Genomic DNA, 26789 nt, shown 5'->3' with positions numbered 1-26789 from the left:
CTTTTCAGGAGAATCCCTAGCATAGATTAACCCATTGTAGGAGAGAAGGGATCCTGTGACCATGGACCTACAGGCTTTCCTGGTGGCCCTCCAAAAGGTCTTTGACGAACCTGACAATGCTTCCTCCACTGCATCTTCCCTTCTCAGACTGCGTCAGGAAGAATTTTCCATCAGTCAGTATGCCGTCCGGTACCGCGCCTTGTCTTGCGAACTTGGATGGAATGACAAAGCATTGGTGGCCGCATTCTGGGATGAATTATCCAGAAAAATCAAGGATGAATTGGCTGGTTGTGACTTCCCTGCTACTCTAGACGACTTGATCTCCCTGGCAAGCCGAATCGACTTCGGATTTCAAGAGCAGACCAAAGAGGTGATGTGTGAAAGGAAACAGTTGCGTCTGGCTCTGTCTTTACAAAGACAGCTTTTTCCTCAGCTTCCAGAAACAGCCGTCCTCATGGAATCCATGCAGTTCGAACGTATTAGTCTAGCAGAGCGGCAGCAGAAGAATGGTTGCGCCAAGGGAGTCTGCTTTGGATGCAGTAGCACAGAGCACTTTATTCATGTCTGTCCTGAGTAGTGTTGAGCGATACCATCTGATATCGTAAAGTATCAGATCGGATTGGATCGGACCGATACCCAAAAAGTATCGGGTATCGCCGATCCGATACCGGAAACCCATGCAAGTCAATGGGGCACAAATATCGGAATTAAAAAAAAAAACCCTTTCTTTACTTGCACATCCAGTTTGGGAGGGGGGAAGAGTGTGGGCGGTGCGTGGGCGGACACTGTGCGTGTCTGTGTGTGCGGGCGGGGTCTGAACGGGCCTGCCGGGGGCCTGTACGGGCCTGCTGGGGGTCTGTGCGGGCTGCCGGTGGTCTGTACGGGCCTGCCGGGGGTTGTGTGTGTGTGCAGGCATCGTCCGACTACAAGTCCCATCGGGCGATGCCTGCTACAATGACAGTGATTGACACATTAGCCAATGATGGGACAGTAGTAGTCCCATCATCCGGTTAATGTGTTGAATGTTAAAAAAAAAACAAAAACATACATACTACATGCATACATACTACATGCATGCTACATTCATACAACATACATACATACCACATACATACTTCATATATACTACATTCATACAACATACATACATACTACATACATACTACATATACTACATTCATACATACTACATGCATACAGCATACATACTACATATATACTACATTCATACATACTACATATATACTACATTCATACAACATACATACATACTACATACAGTACATACTACATATATACTACATTCATACAACATACATACATACTACATACTACAGACATACTACATATATACTACATTCATACAACATACATACATACTACATTCATACAACATACATACATACATACTACATATATACTACACTCATACAACATACATACTACATATATGCTATATTCATACAACATGCATACTTCATATACAGTCATGGCCAAAAGTATTGACACCCCTGCAATTATGTCAGATAATACTCAGTTTCTTCCTGAAAATGATTGCAAACACAAATTCTTTGGTATTATTATCTTCATTTAATTTGTCTTAAATGAAAAAACACAAAAGAGAATGAAGCAAAAAGCAAAACATTGATCATTTCACACAAGACTCCAAAAATGGGCCGGACAAAAGTATTGGCACCCTCAGCCTAATACTTGGTTGCACAACCTTTAGCCAAAATAACTGCGACCAACCACTTCCGGTAACCATCAATGAGTTTCTTACAATGCTCTGCTGGAATTTTAGACCATTCTTCTTTGGCAAACTACTCCAGGTCCCTGATATTTGAAGGGTGCCTTCTCCAAACTGCCATTTTTAGATCTCTCCACAGGTGTTCTATGGGATTCAGGTCTGGACTCACTGCTGGCCACCTTAGAAGTCTCCAGTGCTTTCTCTCAAACCATTTTCTAGTGCTTTTTGAAGTGTGTTTTGTGTTATTGTCCTGCTGGAAGACCCATGACCTCTGAGGTAGACCCAGCTTTCTCACACTGGGCCCTAAATTATGCTGCAAAATTTGTTGGTAGTCTTCTGACTTCATAATGCCATGCACACGGTCAAGCAGTCCAGTGCCAGAGGCAGCAAAGCAACCCCAAAACATCAGGGAACCTCCGCCATGTTTGACAGTAGGGACCGTGTACTTTTCTTTGAATGCCTCTTTTTTCTCCTGTAAACTCTATGTTGATGCTTTTGCCCTAAAAGCTCTACTTTTGTCTCATCTGACCAGAGAACATTCTTCCAAAATGTTTTAGGCTTTTTCAGGTAAGTTTTGGCAAACTCCAGCCTGGCTTTTTTATGTCTCGGGGTAAGAAGTGGGGTCTTCCTGGGTCTCCTACCATACAGTCCCTTTTCATTCAGACGTCGACGGATAGTACGGGTTGACACTGTTGTACCCTCGGACTGCAGGGCAGATTGAACTTGTTTGGATGTTAATCGAGGTTCTTTATCCAACATCCGCACAATCTTGCGTTGAAATCTCTTGTGAATTTTTCTTTTCCGTCCACATCTAGGGAGGTTAGCCACAGTGCCATGGGCTTTACACTTCTTGATGACACTGTGCACGGTAGACACAGGAACATTCAGGTCTTTGGAGATGGACTTGTAGCCTTGAGATTGCTCATGCTTCCTCACAATTTGGTTTCTCAAGTCCTCAGACAGTTCTTTGGTCTTCTTTCTTTTCTCCATACTCAATGTGGTATACACAAGGACACAGGACAGAGGTTGAGTCAACTTTAATCCATGTCAACTGGTTGCAAGTGTGATTTAGTTATTGCCAACACCTGTTAGGTGCCACAGGTAAGTTATAGGTGCTGTTAATTACACAAATTAGAGAAGCATCACATGATTTTTCGAACAGTGCCAATACTTTTGTCCACCCTCTTTTTTATGTTTGGTGTGGAATTATATCCAATTTGGCTTTAGGACAATTATTTTTGTGTTTTTTCATTTAAGACAAATTAAATGAAGATAATAATACCAAAGAATTTGTGTTTGCAATCATTTTCAGGAAGAAACTGAGTATTATCTGACAGAATTGCAGGGTTGTCAATACTTTTGGCCATGACTGTATACTACATACATACTACATATATACTACATACATACTACATATATACTACATTCATACAACATACATGCTACATATATACTACATTCATACAACATACATAGTACATACTACATACATACAACATACATAAAACATGCTACAGACATACAGCATACATACTACATACAATACATTCATACAATACATACATATAGACATACAGTACATACAACATAGAGTACATACTCACAATCACTTGTCACTTTGATCCCCGAAGCCAGTGTCATCTGTAAAAAAAATTAAAATAACAAACAAGCAATATACTCCCTGATCCGCAGAAATCCATGAGTGTCCAATGACGATCTCCCGTGGAGAACAGCAGCATCAGCTGATGCGACCGCTCTCTAGGGGCTCCAGGAATACAATGACGGGAGGTAGGTATCCTTCTGCACTGTATTCCTCCGCCACTGTAAAAAAATAGTCCCTAGTCTCACTTTTGGCATTGCTGTGTGAGAAAGTTCCCACGCAGCTTTTGCCATAAAGTGAGACCAGTGAACTATAGTAACCTCTCAGTGATGCACTGCAGGAGATCGTCGTGGGACACTCGTGGATTTCTGCGGATCAGGGAGTATATCGGTTGTTTGTTATTTTAATATTTTTTACAGTGAGATGACACTGACAAGTGATGGTGAGTATGTACTCTGTTATATGTACTGTATGTCTATTTGTATGTATTGTATGAATCTATTGTATGTTGTATGTATGTAGCAAGTATGTAGTATGTATGTATGTTGTATGAATGTAGTATATATGTAGTATGTATGTAGTATGTATGCATGTAGTATATATGTAGTATGTAGTATGTATGAATGTAGTATATATGTAGTATGTATGCTGTATGAATGTAGTATATATGTAGTATGAATGTAGTATATATGTATGTAGTATGTATGTTTTTGTGTTTTTTTTTACATTCAACACATTAACCCGGATGATGGGACTACTACTGTCCCATCATTGGCTAATGTGTCAATCACTGTCATTGTAGCAGGCATCGCTCGATGGGACTTGTAGTCCCATCGGACGATGCCTGCACACACACACAACCCCCGGGCAGGCCCGCACAGACCCCCGGCAGGCCCGCACAGACCCCCGGCAGGCCCGCACAGACCCCCGGCAGGCCCGCACAGACCCTCGGCAGGCCCGCACAGACCGCGCATCATGATGCCCACAGACCGCGCATCATGATGACATCATTTCAGCAGCCAATCACAGCCACCACACTGGCTCATTGCATTATGGGAACTTCCGATTCCGGTATTCAATATTGTAAAAATATCTGTACTCGGCATCGGAATTCCGATACAGCGAATATCGGCCGATACCCGATATTTGCAGTATCGGAATGCTCAACACTAGTCCTGAGAGCTCTAAAAATCTCCTAAACCTAGGGCCTGTGGGTGAAGCTTCCCTAGGTGAGAAAGCAGATTATTTAGCACAGATTTTGAACATATCTATGCACTTTTGAGATATCAGGTTAAACAAAACAGCCTATCTTGACTCCGGTTCAGAGGAAAATTTGTTACCGCAGGCCGTGATGGATCAGTTTCAAATTCACTTTTGACGCCTACTGACCGTAACATGCGTGGAAGGGAAGGATCTACCCGTAGTCGTTCAAATTGCCACAGAAACTGTAGAGCACTTCATTCAGAGAAAATTGCATTCTTTGTGCTATCTAATATTCTTCACCCACTTCTCTTAGGTCTTCCATGGTTTAGAAATCATGAGCCTGTGCTAGACTGGAGGTCCGGTAACAGCCCTCGGTCTCTTTGGCTACCTCCTCCTGCCTGGTGAATGATCGGGTCACAGATTTAGAAAAATATCGAAAACTCACTAGTGAGTTTGGTTCCAAGCAACTGGCATTGATTCCACAACTCGATAGGAAACTAGGAATAATCTAACAAATAAAATATATATGTAAAAAATGAAAGCAAGCTTTTGGATGCTAGTCGATAACAAAATGAGGACTTACTGAATTGGATTGTTAATATATAATTTATCCTGTCTATAAAATATCTGAAAAACATAAATAAAAGTTAAAAAAAAAAATGACGCTATATCTGCCATCCCATGCTATTTTTTGCTCGAACACAAATTTATGTCTGTATAAACATTTTATGAAACAAGTATTTTAAAATCAAAATAACTTAAAATAAAACTAATATGAACCAAGGTTTAGTACAAAGCGTTGTTAACTTGTTGTACGAACAGATATGTGAGAGCATTGTCATAAATGAATTTGCAAATTTTATTAACTGCATTATATCCTTATGCATATGTGAGTAAGGAAAAATGGTATAAAAAATGGAAAAAGTAAGGATAAGTGCTTTCAAATTATTTGTTATGCAAAATGCAAATAAGCATCACCTACTACTAGCATCGGAAAAGATATTAATAGGCTATTTTGAACTAGACACCTGATGAAGGCTTATTGGCCAAAACGCGTCGTGTTTTATCATTATATTTTAGTAAACCGTATTGAAGAATCCTTCAAGTACACAAAGCGGAAGAGCCTGTTTTCTTGGTTATCTTCTGCAAGCACACATTTAACGTTGGAACCTTTTGAAGGCTCTTCCATGGCATACCAAGTTGGCAGCAGACTGCAATCAAGGATCAATACTAAACACATATTGTAAATAATAGTAATAAGAAAATAAATAATAATAATGAAATTCTAGAGTTGTGCCAGTTTGCGTAATCCCTTAAGGTGAGCAACATTCCTTCCTTCTAATACTACGCTTAGAGAGTGCTGGCTTTTCTCCCTTGCATTTTAAGTAACCCCTTACAGCTTTTTAGCACGTGGATTTTTCAGGTGGTGTGATGACCTATTTTTAGTTAGACTGCAAGCCTAAAAAGAAAAATAATACTATAATAATACTGCCTAGTACTAGCCAGCAGAGGGCGCTATCAATGCAATATTACATTACATTCTTCACAAAATACTTTTGAATGCGTATTTTTGGCTTTAATTATATATAATCTGTCTGGTAGCCATAGTTGAGATCAGTATGATACGGATACCAAATGTTTTTTCTTTACATGCGCTTTACACTATATTTCAAGTCACGTGAAGATTAAAACTTCTCTGAAACTTCTCTAAAACCTGCAATATTGCACTAAAGTTGGGTTGGGAGACAAATCCGCTTATATTTGTCAAGTCCACAGTGGAGCATTCATTAAATGAACATGATCTGCATTAGAGCACTAATATCGCCATCAAATGTCTGATGGATTGGATACTGAGAATACTGTACATGGAGATTGATTAAAGGGAATCCGTCAGTAACATCAACCCTCCTAAGCCGGTAATTATTATTATTATTATTATTATGCATTTATATAGCGCCATTTATTCCATGGCGCTTTACATGGGAAAAGGGGAAATGTAGACAAGTACAATAAACATGTGCAAGACAAGGGACACATAAGTACAGAAGGAGAGAGGACCCTGCCCGCAGGGGCTCACAGTCTACAGGTAATAAAAAGTTGAATAAAATTATACTTTGATATATGTAATCCGATGTCTTATTCAAGCAAGCATCATTGCCCCCTGCCTCTTGCGTTGTCTAATAAGAATTTTTTCAACATATTTTCCACAATGGCCTGGGTACAAATGTCAGACATCCATGCCCACTCTTCAGTTGTTATTTGCGGAGGCTGCCCAGAATACCGACACAGCACTGCCAGAGCAGCGGCAGCTGTAGCCAACTTGCAGAAATGGGCACTGACGTGGCGCACCTTGATGAGAAGCTCTGACAAATCTGGGTAGGTCTTCATACCGCTGAATTACCAAGTTTAGCACGTGGGCCAGGCATGGTACATGTGTGAGCTTGCCAAGCTTCACAGCTGCCACCAGGTTAGGGCCATTATCACACACGACCATGCCTGGTTGGAGATTTAGCAGAGAGAACAGATCTGTCTGGTCTGTTATGCCTTTCAATAACTCTGCTGTAGTGTGCGGTTATTCAAATATTGCTTTTTGTCAAAAAACAAATCCGAGAGAAATTGGCTTCAGCTTGTTGCTGCTTCCCAGAGGCAGTGCCTCAGAGCTTCCAGCTTGCGGCTGATGTGGACGGCTTGCTCTGAGATACCAAATCAGAGATGGAAGATGACGGGAGCAGAAGGAACTGGTGTAGGGGGTGGAGACAACTCTGATAGAAGGGCCAGCAATCCTCAGTGTTGGTAGCACATGTGTCATGCCAGAGTAGGACTCGGCCCCAGACTCTACAATGTTCATCCAGTGTAAATCCCAGGGAAATTTAGCGTCCGTGGCCACTAACGCTTTTCCACGTGTCGGTCGTTTAAGTCTACAATCGCAGTAACTGCGTTGGTAATAGCATGGGTGATGTTCCTGGACATGCACTAGTACAAGGCGGGAATGCAACACCGGGGGAAATAGTGACAGCTGGGCACCAAGTACCGAGGGACAGCTACCGCCATGAGTCAGCAGGAATCCTTCGTGTCTACAAGCTTACATGGCATCATTTCCATGAAAACCAGCCTGGAAATGTGCCCATTTAGCTTTAGGTCTGTGGGTGGGTGGCTGAGAACTCCCTTTTTCATTCCAAGGCCTGTGGAAGGGACAGCTGAACGTTTTGCTGGGACAAGATTGTAGAAGTGTCTGATGATGGTGTCTCAAAATGTGCAAGGACAGGCGCAGGACTGGAGGCATCTGCGCCAGTGTCATGGGCAGGTGATTGGGAAGTACCTAGCACAAGGGAAGAGGCAGTGGTGCCTCCTGCTTGCACCAATCGTGGACCCGTTCTACCCACCAAGTCGGGTGCCTAGATGACATATGCCTGATCATGCTGGCGGTGGTTAGGTTTGTAGTGGTCAGGCCTCTGCTGATCTTGGCTTGGAAATTCAACCCCTTTGGGAATTTATCTTCAAGTGATGATTTTGACTCCATGGGTGTTTTCCAGAACTAAAGCATCACTGAATGTTGCTGAGTGAAAATTTCAATAGTGACCAGTATATTGTGCCCAGCTCCTGCTTCTTTAGACATGCACTCATAAATTAAACCGGCTCTCATCGCTACCGAAATGCCAGACATGTGGACACTAAGTATGGTTTAGACACACTGTGGGACTCAGAAGGGAGTGGGACATTTAGACATGGGAGTTCAGAATTCGCTGGAATTCTTTTAGGGGGGACGAGGAGCCATAGTGCTATTCCAGTGCCTTTGTATTACCAGTAACATGGAAACACTCTTTTTTTCGTGGATTAAATTTACGCTTTTATTGGTAACATTTTACATAACATTAGGGAGCACATTTACCCTGCGCTCTACGCTGAGCACTTACATCGTAGTTTCCATCTAAATCTTCAAATGATGTGATTCAGATGAAACTCTCAAGGGTCGATTCCAAATAATGAGATAGCAGAGTTACTCTGGACTCCGTCTGGTCTCTGTACAGTTTTGTCCTACTTTTCAGAGGTGCACAAAACTGTGGCTGATGGTACTTTTATGCACTCCTAAAAAGATTAACACCGCTGGATCATAGGCCAGATGGTGTTCACAGTGTCATCATCTGAATCATTATAGGGAACCTTCCATTGTGGTTCTGTCTGAATCAAGTATTTCAGAGATTTACATGGAAACCCTATTGTAAATGCTCAATGCAGACGCAGGATAAATACAGTATGTGCCAACCATACTGTGATCTTTGGGAGGCAGAATGAACAAATCAACAGGTCAAGAATAGATTTTATTTATTTTTTACACCGTTCCTCATGCAGTGATGAGATGACTTTATTCTTCTGGTCGCTGTGATTACAGAGATAGTAGATTTATTTTTTTTATGTTTGGCTGCTGTCACACACTAAAAAATGCTTTTTTCTTAAAAAAAACTAGTTTTTCCAGTGCCATTTTTTGAGAGCTATAATTTTTCCATATTTCTGCTAATAGTCATACTGTATGAGGGCTTGTTTTTTGCAGGACAAGTTGCTGTTTGGTGCCTTTTATAATTATTTTTGCATTGCCATATTCTGAGATAACTTTTTATTTTCACAATGATGGAGCTGTATGGCAGGACAAGATAATGTTTTCTCTGGTAGCATTTTTTTCACATTCTTCTTTTTGATTTTGTATTTTATTCCACTTTGTGTTTGGCGATATGATGAAAAATCATAGTTTTTTGCTCTACACATGATCTGACTAGCTTGTTAGCCCTGATGACCCGGATGTCATCATGACAACATCGGGTCACCGTGGCAACGATTGGCCCCTTGCAATGACATTGCGAGGGCGCAGATTAGGGGGAGTGGGAATATCAATTACAGCATTTAGGAGGTAAAACTGCCAGGAGCAATGTGGTCAGCTAAACTCTCGGCGGTGATCGCACGGGCACAGCTTCTGTGCGCGCAAAATCACCAGGATGTATCAATACATTCAAGGTTGGGTAGCGATTCCCAACCTGGACTTATGGATATGTCTAAGGTTGTGCAGGGGTTAAAGAAAATAGTCTATACAGTTGTGGCCAAAAGTATTGACACCCCTGCAATTCTGTCACAAAATACTCAGTTTCTTCCTGAAAATGATTGCCAACACAAATTCTTTGGTATTATTATCTTCATTTAATTTGTCTTAAATGAAAAAACACAAAAGAGAATGAAGCAAAAAGCAAAACATTGATCATTTCACACGAAACTCCAAAAATGGGCCAGACAAAAGTATTGGCACCTTCAGCCTAATACTTTATTGCACAACCTTTAGCCAAAATAACTGCGACCAACCACTTCCGGTAACCATCAATGAGTTTCTTACAATGCTCTGCTGGAATTTTAGACCATTCTTCTTTGGCAAACTGCTCCAGGTCTCTGATATTAGAAGGGTGCCTTCTCCAAACTGCCATTTTTAGATCTCTCCACAGGTGTTCTATGGGATTCAGGTCTGGACTCATTGCTGGCCACCTTAGAAGTCTCCAGTGCTTTCTCTCAAACCATTTTCTAGTGCTTTTTGAAGTGTGTTTTGGGTCATTGTCCTGCTGGAAGACCCATGACCTCTGAGGGAGACCCAGCTTTCTCACACTGGGCCCTACATTATGCTGCAAAATTTGTTGGTAGTCTTCTGACTTCATAATGCCATGCAGACGGTCAAGCAGTCCAGTGCCAGAGGCAGCAAAGCAACCCCAAAACATCAGGGAACCTCCGCCATGTTTGACTGTAGGGACCGTGTTCTTTTCTTTGAATGCCTCTTTTTTTCTCCTGTAAACTCTATGTTGATGCCTTTGCCCAAAAAGCTCTACTTTTGTCTCATCTGACCAGAGAACATTCTTCCAAAACATTTTAGGCTTTTTCAGTTAAGTTTTGGCAAACTCCAGCTTGGCTTTTTTATGTCTCGGGGTAAGAAGTGGGGCCTTCCTGGGTCTCCTACCATACAGTCCCTTTTCATTCAGACGCCGACGGATAGTACGGGTTGACACTGCTGTACCCTCGGACTGCAGGACAGCTTGAACTTGTTTGGATGTTAGTCGAGGTTCTTTATCCAACATCCGCACAATCTTGCATTGAAATCTCTTGTCAATTTTTCTTTTCCGTCCACATCTAGGGAGGTTAGCCACAGTGCCATGGGCTTTAAACTTCTTGATGACACGGTGCACGGTAGACACAGGAACATTCTGGTCTTTGGAGATGGACTTGTAGCCTTGAGATTGCTCATGTTTCCTCACAACTTGGTTTCTCCATTCCTCAGACAGTTCTTTGGTCTTCTTTCTTTTCTCCATGCTCAATGTAGTACACACAAGGACACAGGACCGAGGTTGAGTCAACTTTAATCCATGTCAACTGGCTGCAAGTGTGATTTAGTTATTGCCAACACCTGTTAGGTGCCACAGGTAAGTTACAGGTGCTGTTAATTACACAAATTAGAGAAGCATCACATGATTTTTTGAACAGTGCCAATACTTTTGTCCACCCTCTTTTTTATGTTTGGTGTGGAATTATATCCAATTTGGCTTTAGGACAATTCTTTTTGTGTTTTTTCATTTAAGACAAATTAAATGAAGATAATAATACCAAAGAATTTGTGTTTGCAATCATTTTCAGGAAGAAACTGAGTATTATCTGACAGAATACAGAGGAGGACAATTTTATATTACAGGAGGATTTATGTAAACTAGAAGCTTGGGCTGATAAATGGCAAATGGGCTTTAATGGGGATAAATGTAAGGTCATGCACTTGGGTAGAACGAACAAGATGTATAATTATATGCTTAATTGTAAAACACTGGGCAAAATAGTCACTGAAAAAGACCTGGGTGTATGGGTGGACGACAAACTCACATTTAGCGGCCAGTGTCAGGCAGCTGCTGCAAAGGCAAATAAAATAATGGGATGCATTAAAAGAGGCATAGATGCTCATGAGGAGAACATAATTTTACCTCTATATAAGTCACTAGTGCGACCACACTTAGAATACTGTGTACAGTTCTGGTCTCCGGTGTATAAGAAAGACATAGCTGAACTGGAGCGGGTTCAGAGAAGAGCGACCAAGGTTATTAGGGAACTAGGGGGTCTGCAATACCAAGACAGGTTATTACACTTGGGGTTATTTAGTTTGGAGAATCGGAGGCTTCGGGGTGATCTTATTACAATGTATAAATATATGCGGGGACAATACAAAGACCTATCTAATGATCTTTTTACTCTTAGACCTGTGACGGGGACAAGGGGGCATACTCTACGTCTGGAGGAAAGAAGGTTTAAGCATACTCACAGATGCGGATTCTTTACTGTAAGAGCAGTGAGACTATGGAACTCTCTGCCATATGATGTTGTAATGAGTGATTCCCTACTAAAATTTAAGAAGGGACTGGATGCCTTTCTTGGAAAGTATAATATTACAGGGTATATACACTAGTTTCCTTAATATTGCGTTGATCCAGGGAACTAGTCTGATTGCCGTATGTGGAGTCGGGAAGGAATTTTTTTCCCCAGTGTGAAGCTTACTGTTGCCACATGGGTTTTTTTTGCCTTCCTCTGGATCAACATGTTAGGGCAAGTTAGGATAGGATATGGGTTGAACTAGATGGACTTAGTCTTCCTTCAACCTTAATAACTATGTTACTATGTTACTATGTTAGAATTGCAGGGGTGTCAATACTTTTGGCCACAACTGTATATCTCAGTTTTCTGGTGTTGAAAAAACAAGATTTTCTAGTTCTAGTCTGTAGTTTTTGTGTTCTTGTCTGTCCACAAGATTTTAGTCTGTTGATATAACACAACCAGCTTATGAACATTAGCAATGTATACAAGTTTTGTCTAATGTATATAACCACCTAAAGACTCTGTTCTTCTCTATACTGTGGCTGTGCTTTACAATATAAGCTTGGGCTTAGTATTTATTGTACTCTTCCTGTCTGACCTCACTGATAATGTTGTTTCATTGCGTTTTATATCATTTTAATAGCATGAATAGCCAAGAATGTACAACTTTTTTTTTTTACCATATTATCTGAGTGAATATGAGAGAATTAATCTGTAACAAATTAAATTTGCTACAAATTTCATGGAACTTTTCGGTTTCCAACGAATCAGAAATTTGCAGTTATCGATTGGCCACCATTGATTCTTTTGAGGGCATTATAATAACCAAAAAATCTCATACCTATCCTAAACACCTCAACTCACTCCTTACCCTGCCATTCTGCTCACCAATCCTATGCGTAGGCCTTCGGTTCTTCCCAACTTCGCCCTTCAAATGACCACATAGACCAGGGGTGGGGAACCTTTTTTCTGCCGAGGTCCATTTGGAATTTTATAATAGGGTTTGGGGGCCGCATAAAATTATTAATAATGATGAGCGAGTATACTCGTTGCTCGGGTTTTTCCGAGCATGCTTGGGTGTCCTCTGAGTATTTTGGCGTGCTCAGAGATTTAGTTTCTGTTAACGCATTTGCATGATTTGCAGCTGCTGGACAGCCTGAATACATGTGGGGATTCCTTAACAAACAGGCATTCCTCACATGTATTCAGGCTGTCCAGCAGCCATAAATCATGCAGCTGAGGCGACGAAAACTAAATCTCCGAGATCCCCAATAGGCAGGTAAATGTTCCCAATAGGCAGGCAACTGTCACCATTAGGCAGCACAGGTCCCCATTAGGCAGCACAGGTCCCCAATAGGCAACACAGGTCCCCACTAGGCAGGAAAATGTTCCCAATAGGCAGGTAAATGTCACCATTAGGCAGCACAGGTCCCCAATAGGCAGGTAAATGTCACCATTAGGCAGCACAGGTCCCCAATAGGCAGGTAAATGTCCCCAATAGGCAGGCAAATGTCACCATTAGGCAGCACAGGTCCCCAATAAGCAAGTAAATATCCCCATTAGGCAGCACAGGTCCCCATTAGGCAGCATAGGTCCCCAATAGGCAGGCAAATGTCACCATTAGGCAGCACAGGTCCCCATTAGGCAGAACAGGTCTCCAATAGGCAGGCAAATGTCCCCATTAGGCAGCACAGGTCCCCATTAGGCAGTATAGGTCCCCAATAGGCAGGCAAATGTGACCATTAGGCAGCACAGGTCCCCAATAGGCAGCATAGGTCCGCAAGAGGCAGCATAGGTCTCCAATAGGCAGCACAGGTCCCCAATAGGCAGGTATCTGTCCCCAATAGGCAGGAAAATGTCTCCATTAGGCAGCACAGGTCCCCAATTGGCAGGAAAATGTCTCCAATAGGCAGGTAACTGTCCCCAATAGGCAGGCAAATGTCACCTTTAGGCAGCACAGGTCCCCAATATGCAGGATAATGTCCCCAATAGGCAGGAAAATGTCCCCATTAGGCAGCACAGGTCCCCATTAGGCAGGCAAATGTCCCCATTAGGCAGCACAGGTCCCCATTAGGCAGCATAGGTCCCATACTGACCTGGTGTTGGAGTGGTCCAGTGAGTACACAGTGACAGGCTACGTCTGAAGTAAGTCCCTCTGACCAGGCCTCCTGGATGGCCCCCAGGCCCTGCACCGCACACACAGCAGCACACAGTCACCACCGCATCGGTGACGGGGGTGATGAAGATGGCAGGCCGGTGTGATGAAGAAGGAAGGCCGCAGACAGAGTCCAGCGCAGCTCACACTGGGTAGCAGCGCGCGGTGACTCCTCCAGCTCCAGATACCTATTAGCCGCCCTGCACTGCCACAGGTATCAGTGCGCGAGGGCCGGCGGGGTGTGCTCTGTCCCCGTCAGTGCGTGCACGTATCAGTGCACGGTATCCGGCGGGCGGGGCTAGGAAGCAGAGCAAGAGTCCTCCTCTGCTCCTTTGGCTCCTGCAACAAAGTACCGGATTGCGGCTCTGGAGTGCGGGGCAGACAAGATGATGTGGCGGGCCGTATACGGCCCGCAGGCCGGACGTTCCCCACCCCTGACATAGACCTTACCATTGGATTATCTGAAGAACTGAAAATCCGCACAGAGAACCAAGGGAACAGAATGGTAGTGAAAGAGGCAGGTGAGGACCTTGGACAGGTAAGTATAATGTTTTTTTAACCCCTCCATTTATTATAATTTGAGGTCTCAACTATGTTTTTGTGTATGACTGAAAAACATGAATACTAAAGTGACTCCTTCGGCCTCATTGAAGTGAAAGGCTCCGTTGTGCCTTTGTAGTGGTTTGGAATCATGTTTTTTGGGGGATTCCGACAGAAATTATGATGTTACATAATGCTTAGCAGAGAGCACTGCTAAGTCACAATCTTTCATCTTCCAGGTATACTTACATTATCCTCTTTCCCTTTTTGCCAATAAAATATGAAAAAATGAAAATTTGGTCCATAGTCTTCAATGTAGGCTACCAGGTTAAGTCCACTGACTTGGAGGTTTATTGTTGGGGGAATCAGATGAGCTGTAAAGAGCAAAATAGTAAATTATAGCAGATAATGCTTAAACTAACATTGCACTCACACAAGACACAGTAGAATACCGCAATAACTACAGGAAGCAATAGTCCAACAAATAGCTCTGGAACACAACTCTCTCTTCAGTGCACACCAGGACCAAGCTGCTATAATAACAGTCTCCAAAGCTCGATTTGGAATACTGTCTCTGTTATCCTTGCTTAAAGGAAATCTGTTAGTAGGATCAACCGTTCTAAGCTGTCTATATGGGTATCCAAGTCATAGCAAGCTGAATAAGATGATACCTTGATATCTGTGATCTGATGTCTTATTGCAGAGAAATCCATATTTTTCTTATACTTAAATCAGTTTTCAAATCTATGGGCTGGACATTGATCTCCCTAAGAATCTGCCTCCAGAGATTATTTTTAACAAAAGGGGGAGTTACCAGTGTGAGGCATGTAACTAACACAGGACAGCAGAACTGAACTTTGTCTCCTTACAAACACATTTGTTGCAGCTCTTACAGCTTTGTTGTATTGTAGCCCTGTATGCCTGTTAGATGAAAGCTGAAGCTGAGAGGAACCTGCAGATGTATCAGGTACAATCACACACAGCTCTGCAGTGAGATCAGGAGAGCACAGAGCAGCCATCACACAGCACACTGATAACTTCCCCTTATATTTAAAATAATCTCTGGAGGCAGATTCTTATGAAGATCAGTGTCTGGTCCATAATCTTGAACAGTAAAATCATTATTTCATCCACAATAAGACACAACCTGTACAGAGCATAGAAAATTCTGCATACTCGTTTAGTCTTAGCTTTTGCTGGAAGGCAGAAATCAAATGTGCCATGCTCTGTGCAGATCACTAATAATATTACCCACAATAGTGCGGTTAGTTTACTAGGTTGAGCCCCACTCCTGCTCAGTCCTTAGTCACATTAGGGTCGCATTTGACACATGGTAACTTTTAAATACTAGAGATTAGCACCGCCCCAATTGGGTACACCTTGGTTTTGGCGGGATGGCTTTTATGCTTTTTAGTGTTTACTAAGTACCCTATGTTATTTATATACACAATTGATTTTTACTTACACAAGCTATATGTCAATTTTGTTTCTATCTTTGGTTTTGTCACTAACAATATCACTCACCAGGTGCCTCCTCCTGCTGACCAAAATTGTATGTGGACTTTTTTTTTTTTTTTTTTACAGTTTCCTTCTTGCTGCCTAGGTTTCAGGAAACTTCTGCAGTCTATCACTTTTCACAGTGTACTAGGCAAAGACTGCAGCATTTACAAGCTCGTTTGTTATGAATGAGTCACCGTAGGAGGCAAGAACAGAAATACTAGCTAAGTCCAGAAAACCAGAGAAGTTGGCAGCTATCGGATTGCAGACCCCTGAACCTATCAACAACAACTAGCAGTAGTCATGGGGGGTTCCTACGGTGCCCTAGACCCCTCGATCACAGCCGGAGAATTAAATAGCCTAAAGACAGAAAGGGAAATCTAAATTGCCCCAGAGCAGACCCCAAAGCAATAGGCAGCCCCCAACATATGACGGTGAAGCAAGATGAAAAAACACTCACACAGATAGAAAGATAGGCTGAGCAAATGATGGGGCCCAAGCTAACTAAATAGGAAAGGATAGAAAAGCTGCTGTCTGCAATCCGCCAAAACCCTATCAAAACAAGAGCCAACAGACTGATAGGGAAAAAAGCCCTGAAGATGCTAGGCTTCAAAAAGACTATATCAGTACTCAGGTATTTTCTGAAGACAGAGCAAAAAGGAATTCAGCTTACCCATCAGGGAATGGCAGAAATCCAGAAAAACAAGGCAAAACAAAACCAAAACACAAATGCAAAAAGCAGAGCAGAAAACTTAGCTTTTGAGGAGCAGGAATCAGACTGGTCTCCTAGAATCCCTCAGAGAGATCACCAGCAAGGCAGAAGGGTGTCGGCTGCCTTATATCCAGTCAGCAATTCCAGTCACCCAGTCATCATCATCCTGCACAGGTGCTTGGTAATCAGCCTCACTACCTTCCTTCACCAGAAGAGGGAGTTCATCAGACCTCAATGGTGAAGGGGAAAATGAACTCACAACACTCTTTGCTATAGAGCATGTAAGCGGTGCTCTGAAGCAGGCAAGATCCCTGGTTCAGCCAGGTTAACTATCACAGACATGCCATTGCCCATGCGCAGAATCCTTGACTCCTTGGGCAAATAAGAAACTGGATAGGCCAGGGAATGGTGCGCTCCTGTTTCAAAATATGAGACGACTCTTTCAAGCAATTCCTTAAATAGAAAGATACAACCTGATAGACTGAGAATGCTCTGATTATTTTGTCCATCCAATATTTCAACTAATGCACTGACACAGGTGAAAATCATAAAACATATTTGAAAATCTACAGTATACTATGAATTGTGTACAATTTATTTTCTGCTTCCTGCGCATGAGGTTTTAGAATTCTCATCCACATGCATATAAACAGTTTTTTTCATTGTGGAATTTCTAACATTTCAGCCAGGGTTGAGCGCATTGTATGGATTACATCAAGTATAGTAGAAGAAGTCAAAGCAATAAATTGTCAAGTTCAATGTACTCACAACAACTATAAATCTATAACATATAGTAGATTATAGTCTACGAAAAAAAGGCCACCTATATAAAACACTTATCCTAAGTCACTTAGGTCTAAGTCTGCTCTGCAGAAACTGAAGTCTCATCTTAAATCTTAAAGATGCTGCTTATTCAACACTCACATCCTGTCTTCCTCCATTCTATCATAAAAAGTTTCTCTGGTGTAACTGTAAAGGTTCGTCGGATGCAGTGGACAACAGGAGGCAGAGAAGGGGTTAACAAAGTTTACTTAAGCAATTAATGAATATGAACCTTCCACGCTGGTAGGTGTTCAGACCAACAGTGAAATATACAATAAAACACAACAAAAGAGTAAAAGTGAAGATAAGGACTTATCGATTGAAGATCTTTTTGGAGAACAGTTGGAATAGTTCCCGACGGTGTCGCAGTCTGTGAACAAAGTCTTTGGCTCTGTGGCGTAAGAACGAGATGTACTGTCTCCTGACCTTGCCGAAGTTTCTCGATCCGTTGGTCTTGGGGTCGTTGAACTTGGGTCCGTTGAACTCGGGATATCGTTCCTGCTGTGGGTTGTTGAGGCGTGACGTGATACACCGAGAGCACGATGTCGTACAGGCCGCAGGGATGACAAGGCCTTGTACAGAATCGCAACATCTAGGAAAGGTCAGTAAGTCTGATACACTACCCGTTATGGGTCTCGTTCGTGGGGAGGCACTGGGTACAATATGTGAGGTGGGAACAGTATGTGAAGGGCTGGCGGTAGTTGAGGAGAGGGAGTCAACCTTTATCCTGCTCTGCAGTCGCCTTCCCGTGCTTCACTCCTTTAAGTCCCCCACCCCCCCTTCAGTCAGGTGCTCGAGCTCTTCCCACCCAGGCAAGTCACCCCCCTGCAACAGCGGTGACGGCCCCAATAGTTCCGGCTCCAGAGCGTATTTCTGTCTGATGACACTGTTCCTGTTCCCCCCTTACATAACATCTGAATGTAATTTTGTCATCTGAATCCAGTCACTTTATTGAGAGCCGTTAATTATCTAGTTGTGTAATTCAGTATATGACTCCACAACTATAATCAGCAGACAGTCATCCGACTTCCAAAGTATTAGCCGTTGATCGTATAAATCAAGATGTGAATTTAATTTTTGTCCCATGGTAGATATAGGAAAACCTCCTTTGTTCAATTCACACAATGGAAAAAGTCTACTTGGGAACTCTGGATTCTTATCACACAGAAAAGTAAAAAATAGCAATTCTTCATTTAAGGCTATTATTAAGCTTAAAGGGGTTGTCCGGCCTTTGGATACAAGTCAGCAGTCACTCTAGATTGAAGACTTGTTAATTTTTGCATAGGGTGTACTGCGCGCTGGATAGATTCTCCAGTGATGGCGCCTGGAGTGATGGGTGCATGACTGCAAGTGTGTGATATGCATACATGCAAGTGTATTGACTGAGACCAGACAAATTTAGTCAATGTGGCTAGTAATATGAAAATTGCATACGCGCAATCACATGACTGCTCCCAGCACTGGCAGCAAACAATCCTCACAGAGTGCTTCATGCGCGATCTGAAAATTCATGTTTGCAGTCACATAGACTGGCTGAAGACTTGTAGACTAAGGCCAGACAGCAAATTTTTTTCAAAAAAAAAGTCTGATTTCTGTGCGGCTCCAGTTTGCATGTTTTTCAGTGGCTTGTGAAAGTATTCACCCCCCTTAGGCATTTTTTTGCTAGTGTTTTGCTACCTCACAACCTGGAATTTGCATCAGTTCATGTAAAGAACATGCCTACAACTGTGAATGTTTGGTCTTTTTTTATAAAGCAAACAACAAATAGGACAAAATTACTGAAAACTTCAGTGTTTATAACTATTTACTCCCCCCTAAAGTCAGTACTTTGTAGAGCCTCTTTTTGTGGCAATTAGATTTGAAAGTCGCTTTGGATAAGTCTCTGAGCTTTGCACATCTTGTGACTGAGATTTGTGCCCATTTCTTAAGGCAAAACTGCTCCAGCTCCTTCAAGTTAGATGGTTTCCTTTGGTGAACAGCAATCTTCAAGTCTGACTACAGATTTTCAATTGGATAAAGGTCTGGGCTTTGACTAGGTCACTCCAAAACATTTACTCATTTCCCCATAAACTACTCGAATGTTGATTAGCAGTATGCCTTGGGTCGTTGTCTTGTTGGAAGGTGAACCTCCATCCCGGTCTCAAATGACTGACAGACAAACAGGTTCAGCACAAGAATATTCCTGTTTTTTGCATCATCCAACTTCTCCTTGACTAAGACCATTTTCACCGTCCCTGCTGCTGAAAAACATCCCCACAGCATGATGCTGCCATCACCATGTTTCACTGTGGGGATGATGTCTTTGGGGTGATGAGCTGTATTGGTTTGGCGGCAAACATAGCATTTACCTTGGTGGCCAAAAACTTCAATTTTGGTCTCATCTGACCGAAGCACCATCCTCCATTCATTTGAGGCGTCTAACACATGTCTTTTGGCAAACTCAAAAAGAGCCTTACAATTTTTGTGTGTAACGACTTTTTTTCTGCCCCTTTTTTTAATAAAGGTTACCTCTATGGAGTATATGGTTTATTGTCAATCTATGAACAGATACTCCAATCTCTGCTTGGAAACTCTGCAGCTCCTTCAGGGTCACCTTTGGTCTCTTTGCTGCATCTCTGATTAATGCCCTCCTTGCCCTAACTGAGAGATTTGGTGGGTGACCTTCTCTTTGCAGGTTTGTTGTGGTACTATGTTATTTCCATTTGATGGTGCTCTGTGGGATCATCAGAGAATGGGATATTTTTTTATAACCCAACCCTGACTTGTACTTCTCAACAACTTTGTCCCTGACTTGTTTGGAGATCTCCTTGATCTTCATGGTGTTTGGTTAGTGGAGCCTCTTGCTTAATGGTGTTGCAGACTCTATGGCCTTTCAGAAAAGGTGTGTATATACTGAGAGACATATGCCACTTAGATTGCACACAGGCGGACTTCCTTTCTCCAATCATGTGATTTATGAAGGTAATTGCTTGCGCCAGAAATTTTTAGGTGCCTCATAGCAAAAGGGGTGAATACATATGCACATGCCAATTTTTAGTTATTTGATCCCATAAATTTAATTTATGTCAATGTTTTTTCACTTCACCAACTTAGACTATTTAGTGATGATGCATCACACACAAATCAGATTACAAAAGTATATAAACACAGTTTGTAATGTAACAAAATAGGGGAAAAAAAAAGCCAAGGAGGTGAAAACTCGGTCCCAATCACTTTCATGGAGATGAGTAGTAATATCAGACATAACTCATGGAAACGTGTGGCTCGGTTTCAGAAAAGAAGTAGCCTGGTTTTAAAATCCTCGAAAACCCATTTAACGTTCATTTCCATGGATTTTTAAAACGGAGAATTGTCTGGCAGTTCCTTTCTCCAACATGAGAAGACTAATACTATTAAAGACCATTGATAGTTAGAGATTTTGCATTGGTGCCAAAAGCTTCAAGTTACGACACTGTGGCTGACAGTTACAAGTATATGTTTCAATGTCTTCTAATTTGTGTAGAAGTGAGCAATTGAAAGAAACTTCTAACAGTGGTTGAACTCCCCTGAGGAAAAAAAGACTGGGTGTTGAAATTAAAGACGCCAGATTTTTCTCTCTTTCACGTATAATCTGTTAGGGCAGAGTTGGACAGCCTCCATACACGAGTCAGACAGTCCCACAGAGACAGTCAATTATTACACACGTAACCCAAAAAGGCTAGATCTTGAGTAATGCCCTATTTGTATTTTCGCTAGATGTGGCGCATATACATAATTCCCAGTTTGATGCCAAACTACTGAATCATTTGTTACAGTGGCATCAAAAATAAACTGCTTCCTTAAGGGTGACCGAGCAAGTTTGGGTGGAGTCAGTGAAGTAATGTGGAGTTTGAACTTGTTCTTGGGTTACAGGTGCTTAGTAATACAACACACAAGAAAACACATATTTGACATACATAATTTACCACTGACATTCCACATTATTAAGAATAAAGACGTAAACATAAAGGAGAAATCCAGTAAAAAATGGGCTTCTGACATGTTATAGGTCCACAAAAGTGGACAATAGAGAAGTCTGTGACCTCCATCAAGTACTTGAACAGACTGGCTGTAGGACTCTATAGAGACATTTAGCCCCTTAGGAAACAATTAATTTACTGAAAGTCTTAGGGTCCCATTTCACATAGCGACGCACCAAGGATCCCGACAACGATACGACCTGGTAAGGATCGCTACATGGTCGCTAGTAAGCTGCCAAATAGGCAGGTCTCTTCAATGATGCACCAGTGATCCCGATAACGATGCAACCTGGTAAGGATCGCTGGTGCGTTGTCACACAGCAGCTATTCTGAACGATTCCAGCCTGCGTCCCTGAGTTCTGCGTCACCAACGAGGTCGCTCGTCGGCGTCAAACACAGCAATGCATGCTGGCCAATGGGATGCCGACGATGAAAAAATGGCCCAGGACATTCGAGCATGATCAGTGATATCCAGCGGGGGGCCAGTCACTGCTATGTGTCACATGTAGCGAGATCGCTGGCGCGTCACAAATTCGGTGATGCATCAGCGAGCTCGCTAGCGATCTCGATATCTGAGACGGGACCTTTAGATACAACATTATAAATAAAGCTGCACGGATTTGAATTGTATTTTGTTCAGAATGTTGTTCATTAAATGTGGGGCTCCCTATTGTAGGAAGACAATGGATGAGCTTCTAAGAAATCTCCATGACCTGGCAGAAGATGACTTTTGGGTGCATTTAAATTTTTTTAAAGTCCTTCCTCTTAAACCAAAACTCAACTCACCAGTAAGCACTGATATTGAGGTAGGTAGGAAAGCTGAGTGACCACCATTATGTCCACCGAAAATTCAACATTCCGAGGCACCAGAGATAATGGTGGTAAAACATAACCTTTATTCCATTAGTCCATCATTAAAATTCATATGATGAAGTACAATTGAGTTAGACGAGTGAGGCAACGTTTCGGCCCAAAAGGGACATTTTCAAGCCAGAAGTACAATAAAAATTACTCTTGGACTAACCTTTATGTCCACCATTACATAGAAGATTTCTAGATACAGATAGAATAATATATTTATCCAAGTACGATATGGTAATAAAGGATGTTAGGTCTTCAAACATGAATTCATAAATGTAGGCTCTTCTAAAAAGACTCTTTAAAAACAATATCTGCTGAAAATATAGAAGGTATGCATTCTTGAAGAACTGAACACTTAGTGTACGTGTAGAGTACAGTCCATAGTGTACTTGTACAATGATTTACAGGGTGTACTTGTAGAGTTTAATACATAGTGTACTTGTAGAGTATACTACTTTGTGTACCTGTAGAGTACCTGTAGCGTGTTGTACATAGTATACATAGTGTACTTTTAGGGTATGTGTACACGTCCGGAATTCCCGCGGATTTTATGCGTTTTTGCTGAGTTTTTTCGCCGCGAAAACGCATAAAATAAGCAACCCATTGTATTCAATGGCATTCCGCACTTACTTTGCTAATGCTGCGTATTTTTCCATGGCAAAATCGCATCGCGGAAAAATACACAGCATGCTCAATCGCAGGAATTCCGCACACATAGGACTCCATTGTTCCACTTACTTTCCGCATGTGGCTATGCGGATGGTACCCAGGGTCTGGAGAGGAGATTCTCCTCCAGGCTCTGGTTACCACATCCCTGTAAAAAAAAGAATTAAAATAAAAAATGGTATTTTTATCACCTTGCGGCGTCCCACGCAGCATCCCCAGGCCTCAGCGATGCTCCCACCGAGTCCCGTTCCCAGCGATGCCTTGCGACAATGACCTTTGATGACATAGCTGTCTCGCGAGACCGCGACGTCATCAAAGGTCATTGTCGCAAGGCATCGCTGGGTACGGGACTTGCCGGGAGCATCGCTGAGGCCTGGGGACGCTGCGTGGGACGCCGCAAGGTGAGAAAAACACCATTTTTTATTTTTTTATTATTTTTAACATTAGATCTTTTTACTACTGATTCTGCATAGGCAGCCTCAATAGTAAAAAGTTGGTGACAAGTGTGACCAACCTGTCAATCAGTTTTCCAAGCTATGCTACAGATCGCTTGGAAAACGCTAGTATTCTGCAAGCTAATTACGCTTGCAAAACGCTAGTTTATTGCGGGAAATACGCAGGAATTACGCTTGCAGAATTCTAGCGTATTTCACGTGGCAGGGAGTTGTGAAATTCCCGCAGAAATTTCCGCTGCAATTCCGCAACATGTGCACATAACCCGAGGATGTAGTACAAAATGTGCCTGTACAGTTTAGTGTATTTTTTAGTGTTTTTTTACATTGTGTTCTACAGTACATAGTATAACTGTACAGAACATAATTTGAATTTATGGAGAGTGTACACAGAGTAATTAACAGATAGCTGTCAATATTAGATAATGATTTGGGCCAGCAGATCTGCAAGGAGTTTGTATGTTCTCCCCGTGTTTGCGTGGTTTCCTCCGGGTTCTCCGGTTTCCTCCCACATTCCTAAGACATACTGATAGGGAATTTAGATTGTGAGTCCCATTGGGGACAGCGATGCTAATGTGTGCAAACTGTAAAGCACTGAGGAATATGTAAGGCCGGTTTCACACTAGCGCATTTTCAACGCGCGCACGGCCGGGGGTAGCTCCGCCCCCGATCCGGCTCTCTGCCCGGCGTGCCCGCCCCTTCCTTGTAGCGCCGCCTCCTAGCGGACAGCGGCGCCTGCGATCGGCGCACCCTATCTTTAGCATAGGGTGCGCCGATCGTGCGCAGGCCGTGCGCTAGTTGCGCTTTGACCTGCGCTGCGCACTTTTGACGGTGCGCCGTGCGCGCCAAAATCCGAAAAGTTTGATTTTGGCGCGCACGGCGCACCGTCAAAAGTGCGCAGCGCAGGTCAAAGCGCAACTAGCGCACGGCCTGCGCACGATCGGCGCACCCTATGCTAAAGATAGGGTGCGCCGATCGCAGGCGCCGCTGTCCGCTAGGAGGCGGCGCTACAAGGAAGGGGCGGGCACGCCGGGCAGAGAGCCGGATCGGGGGCGGAGCTACCCCCGGCCGTGCGCGCGTTGAAAATGCGCTAGTGTGAAACCGGCCTTAGCGCTATATAAATAAAAGATTATTATTACCTGTATGTCTCTACTGGAACAGGTGCTAAAAGCTGGATTATCGCTGCTGTCACCTTGTGTAGTCACTCTGTCTGCACTTCACAGACAGGACAAGGTAAAACAATATGTTAAGGTTTTTTGAATTATAATTCTAGTTCTAAAGAATCCATGGATATATCCATAATTGGCAAGCCTATTTGTGTCTGCGGGTAAAATTGAAGAAGTTTTGGTAGATGGCAACCTACAGGAATGCAATACTGTGTGTTCTACCCATTATTGCGCAGGAAGAAAATTCATAGTGTAGTACCAGTTATAACCATTAGAAGTCATTAGGTACCCATTTATCCTGTCCCTGGATTCAGGAACTTTTCCCCTTTAACAAGTAATGTATTCTGATTAGTACTGCCCCCTTAGTTTCCCAGGCAAGGAGGTTGCAGACATTTTCTCACGGACCTTTGAGTCTTACACGTGTGTTCCTGACTATCTCCCTACAAACCACTGCTCCTGGCCAGCAGATTCCAGTGAAGGTCAGAAGTAGCTGTGTGTTATGTAAGAATCTGTATATGCAGCTGTAAGAGAGGGACTGGACTGTAGTGGTGACCTGGATATCTGCTATGTCCATGTCCAGTCCTTCCCCTACAGAAAAATGTACTCTGCTCTTCTGCATACCTGCATCTCCAGAATCAGCTTCCTCTAAGCACTTCCCAGGCGATAACGGTCCCTCTTCCAGGCGACCCCCAGCAATGGAGATACAGTCCAAGTTAACGTTAACAATTTTTTTACTTAGTACTTCACACGTTACATCCACAGTTGGTACATCATGACATTTGCTTGCTTTCTCCTCTTTCCCTTTCTGGCTGTCACTTCTGTGCAGTTCACGCCCGGACCGGACCATCTTAGACTGCTCTCCAGTTCCTTCCTGCCCTGACCTTGCCATAATTATATTTCCTTCGACCTGTTTCGCTCCAGACATGAATTCATCAGTCACTAGGTTTGGCTGCCTCTGGTAAAGCATATGGCCCGTCTGTACCGATCTCGTCGAAGCTCCAACTTCCTTCATCTCTTTCATCCAACCAACATCTGCCCTAAAAGCATCTGCCCAGGCAATAAGACACCACATCTTTCCTTTCTTATTCTGGCCCACTGCTATAACACACAGTGGCCACAGGTAATATGGGCTACAACAACTTAACATTTTGTGGCTGCCGAGCCGTCCGGGCCTATAGCCCATGTGGACAGTTCAGCACCCTGGCCCCATCTGACTAAACTTCCCTTCTGCACTAACCTTAACTCCCCCCTACAATTAACCCTCTATGAACTTCCTACAAGCTATACAAACACATGGGCTATGCACACAGTGAACAGGTCTGTAGGACAGTGTTCACACCACCAAAAGACAAACACAGAAAAACACAGTAAAGCAAACATATAAAAATACTCTGCTGTAAAAAGTAACAGTAAACAGCAAGTGCTAGTAAAAAGAGAACAAAACAGGGTATTTGGTTGATACGTTTTTTGCAAAAAATGTACACTAAGGCGCTTTACCAAACGTCAAGGTAACCCCATATCAGAGCAGTCCCTAACTGATGTATTTAAAAACCTGATCATGTGTGTAGTACCTATATGAGCAGGATTCACACAGGTTATGTCCGATGTGGACACGCTATGGAAGACGGCTTTTATGTGCATGGCCCACAAGGGAGAGGTGGAGACCTCCCAAATCTTGCAAAAACAAGAAACCAATTGAATACAAACACATGGGCTATGCACACAATGAACAGATCTGTAGGACAGTGTTCACACCACCAAAACACTGAAACACAGAAAATACCCAATACCTGGGACTTAAAGGTATTTTTCCATGTAAAAGAACTTAAACTCCATGTAAGAAAACCACCTTTCAACAAGTTAAGGAGACATATACTATTACGGACATTATCTCGTGCCATACCAAAGGTGTAATATACTGTATTGAATGCCCATGTCATAAGAAGTACGTGGGCCGCACAAAAAGGAAACTTTGTAAAAGAATTAATGAGAA

General features: G+C 42.7%; 1 protein-coding gene across 1 annotated transcript in view; it reads right to left on the bottom strand.

Moving 5' to 3' along the window:
• IL20RB (interleukin 20 receptor subunit beta) overlaps positions 1-26789 on the bottom strand; it is a 170916-nt gene that overhangs the window by 56210 nt on the left and 87917 nt on the right. The window contains exon 4 of the mRNA XM_073576507.1: positions 14872-14996. Coding sequence (XP_073432608.1) covers positions 14872-14996 — 125 coding nt within the window. The remainder of the gene's footprint in view (positions 1-14871; positions 14997-26789) is intronic.

The sequence above is a fragment of the Dendrobates tinctorius genome, unplaced genomic scaffold (assembly GCF_039654945.1).
Source record: "Dendrobates tinctorius isolate UK_male_01 unplaced genomic scaffold, ASM3965494v1 ptg000049l, whole genome shotgun sequence".
Lineage (NCBI taxonomy): Eukaryota > Metazoa > Chordata > Amphibia > Anura > Dendrobatidae > Dendrobates > Dendrobates tinctorius.
Note: the sequence above shows the minus strand (reverse complement) of the source record. Positions and strands in the feature narration are given on the sequence as shown.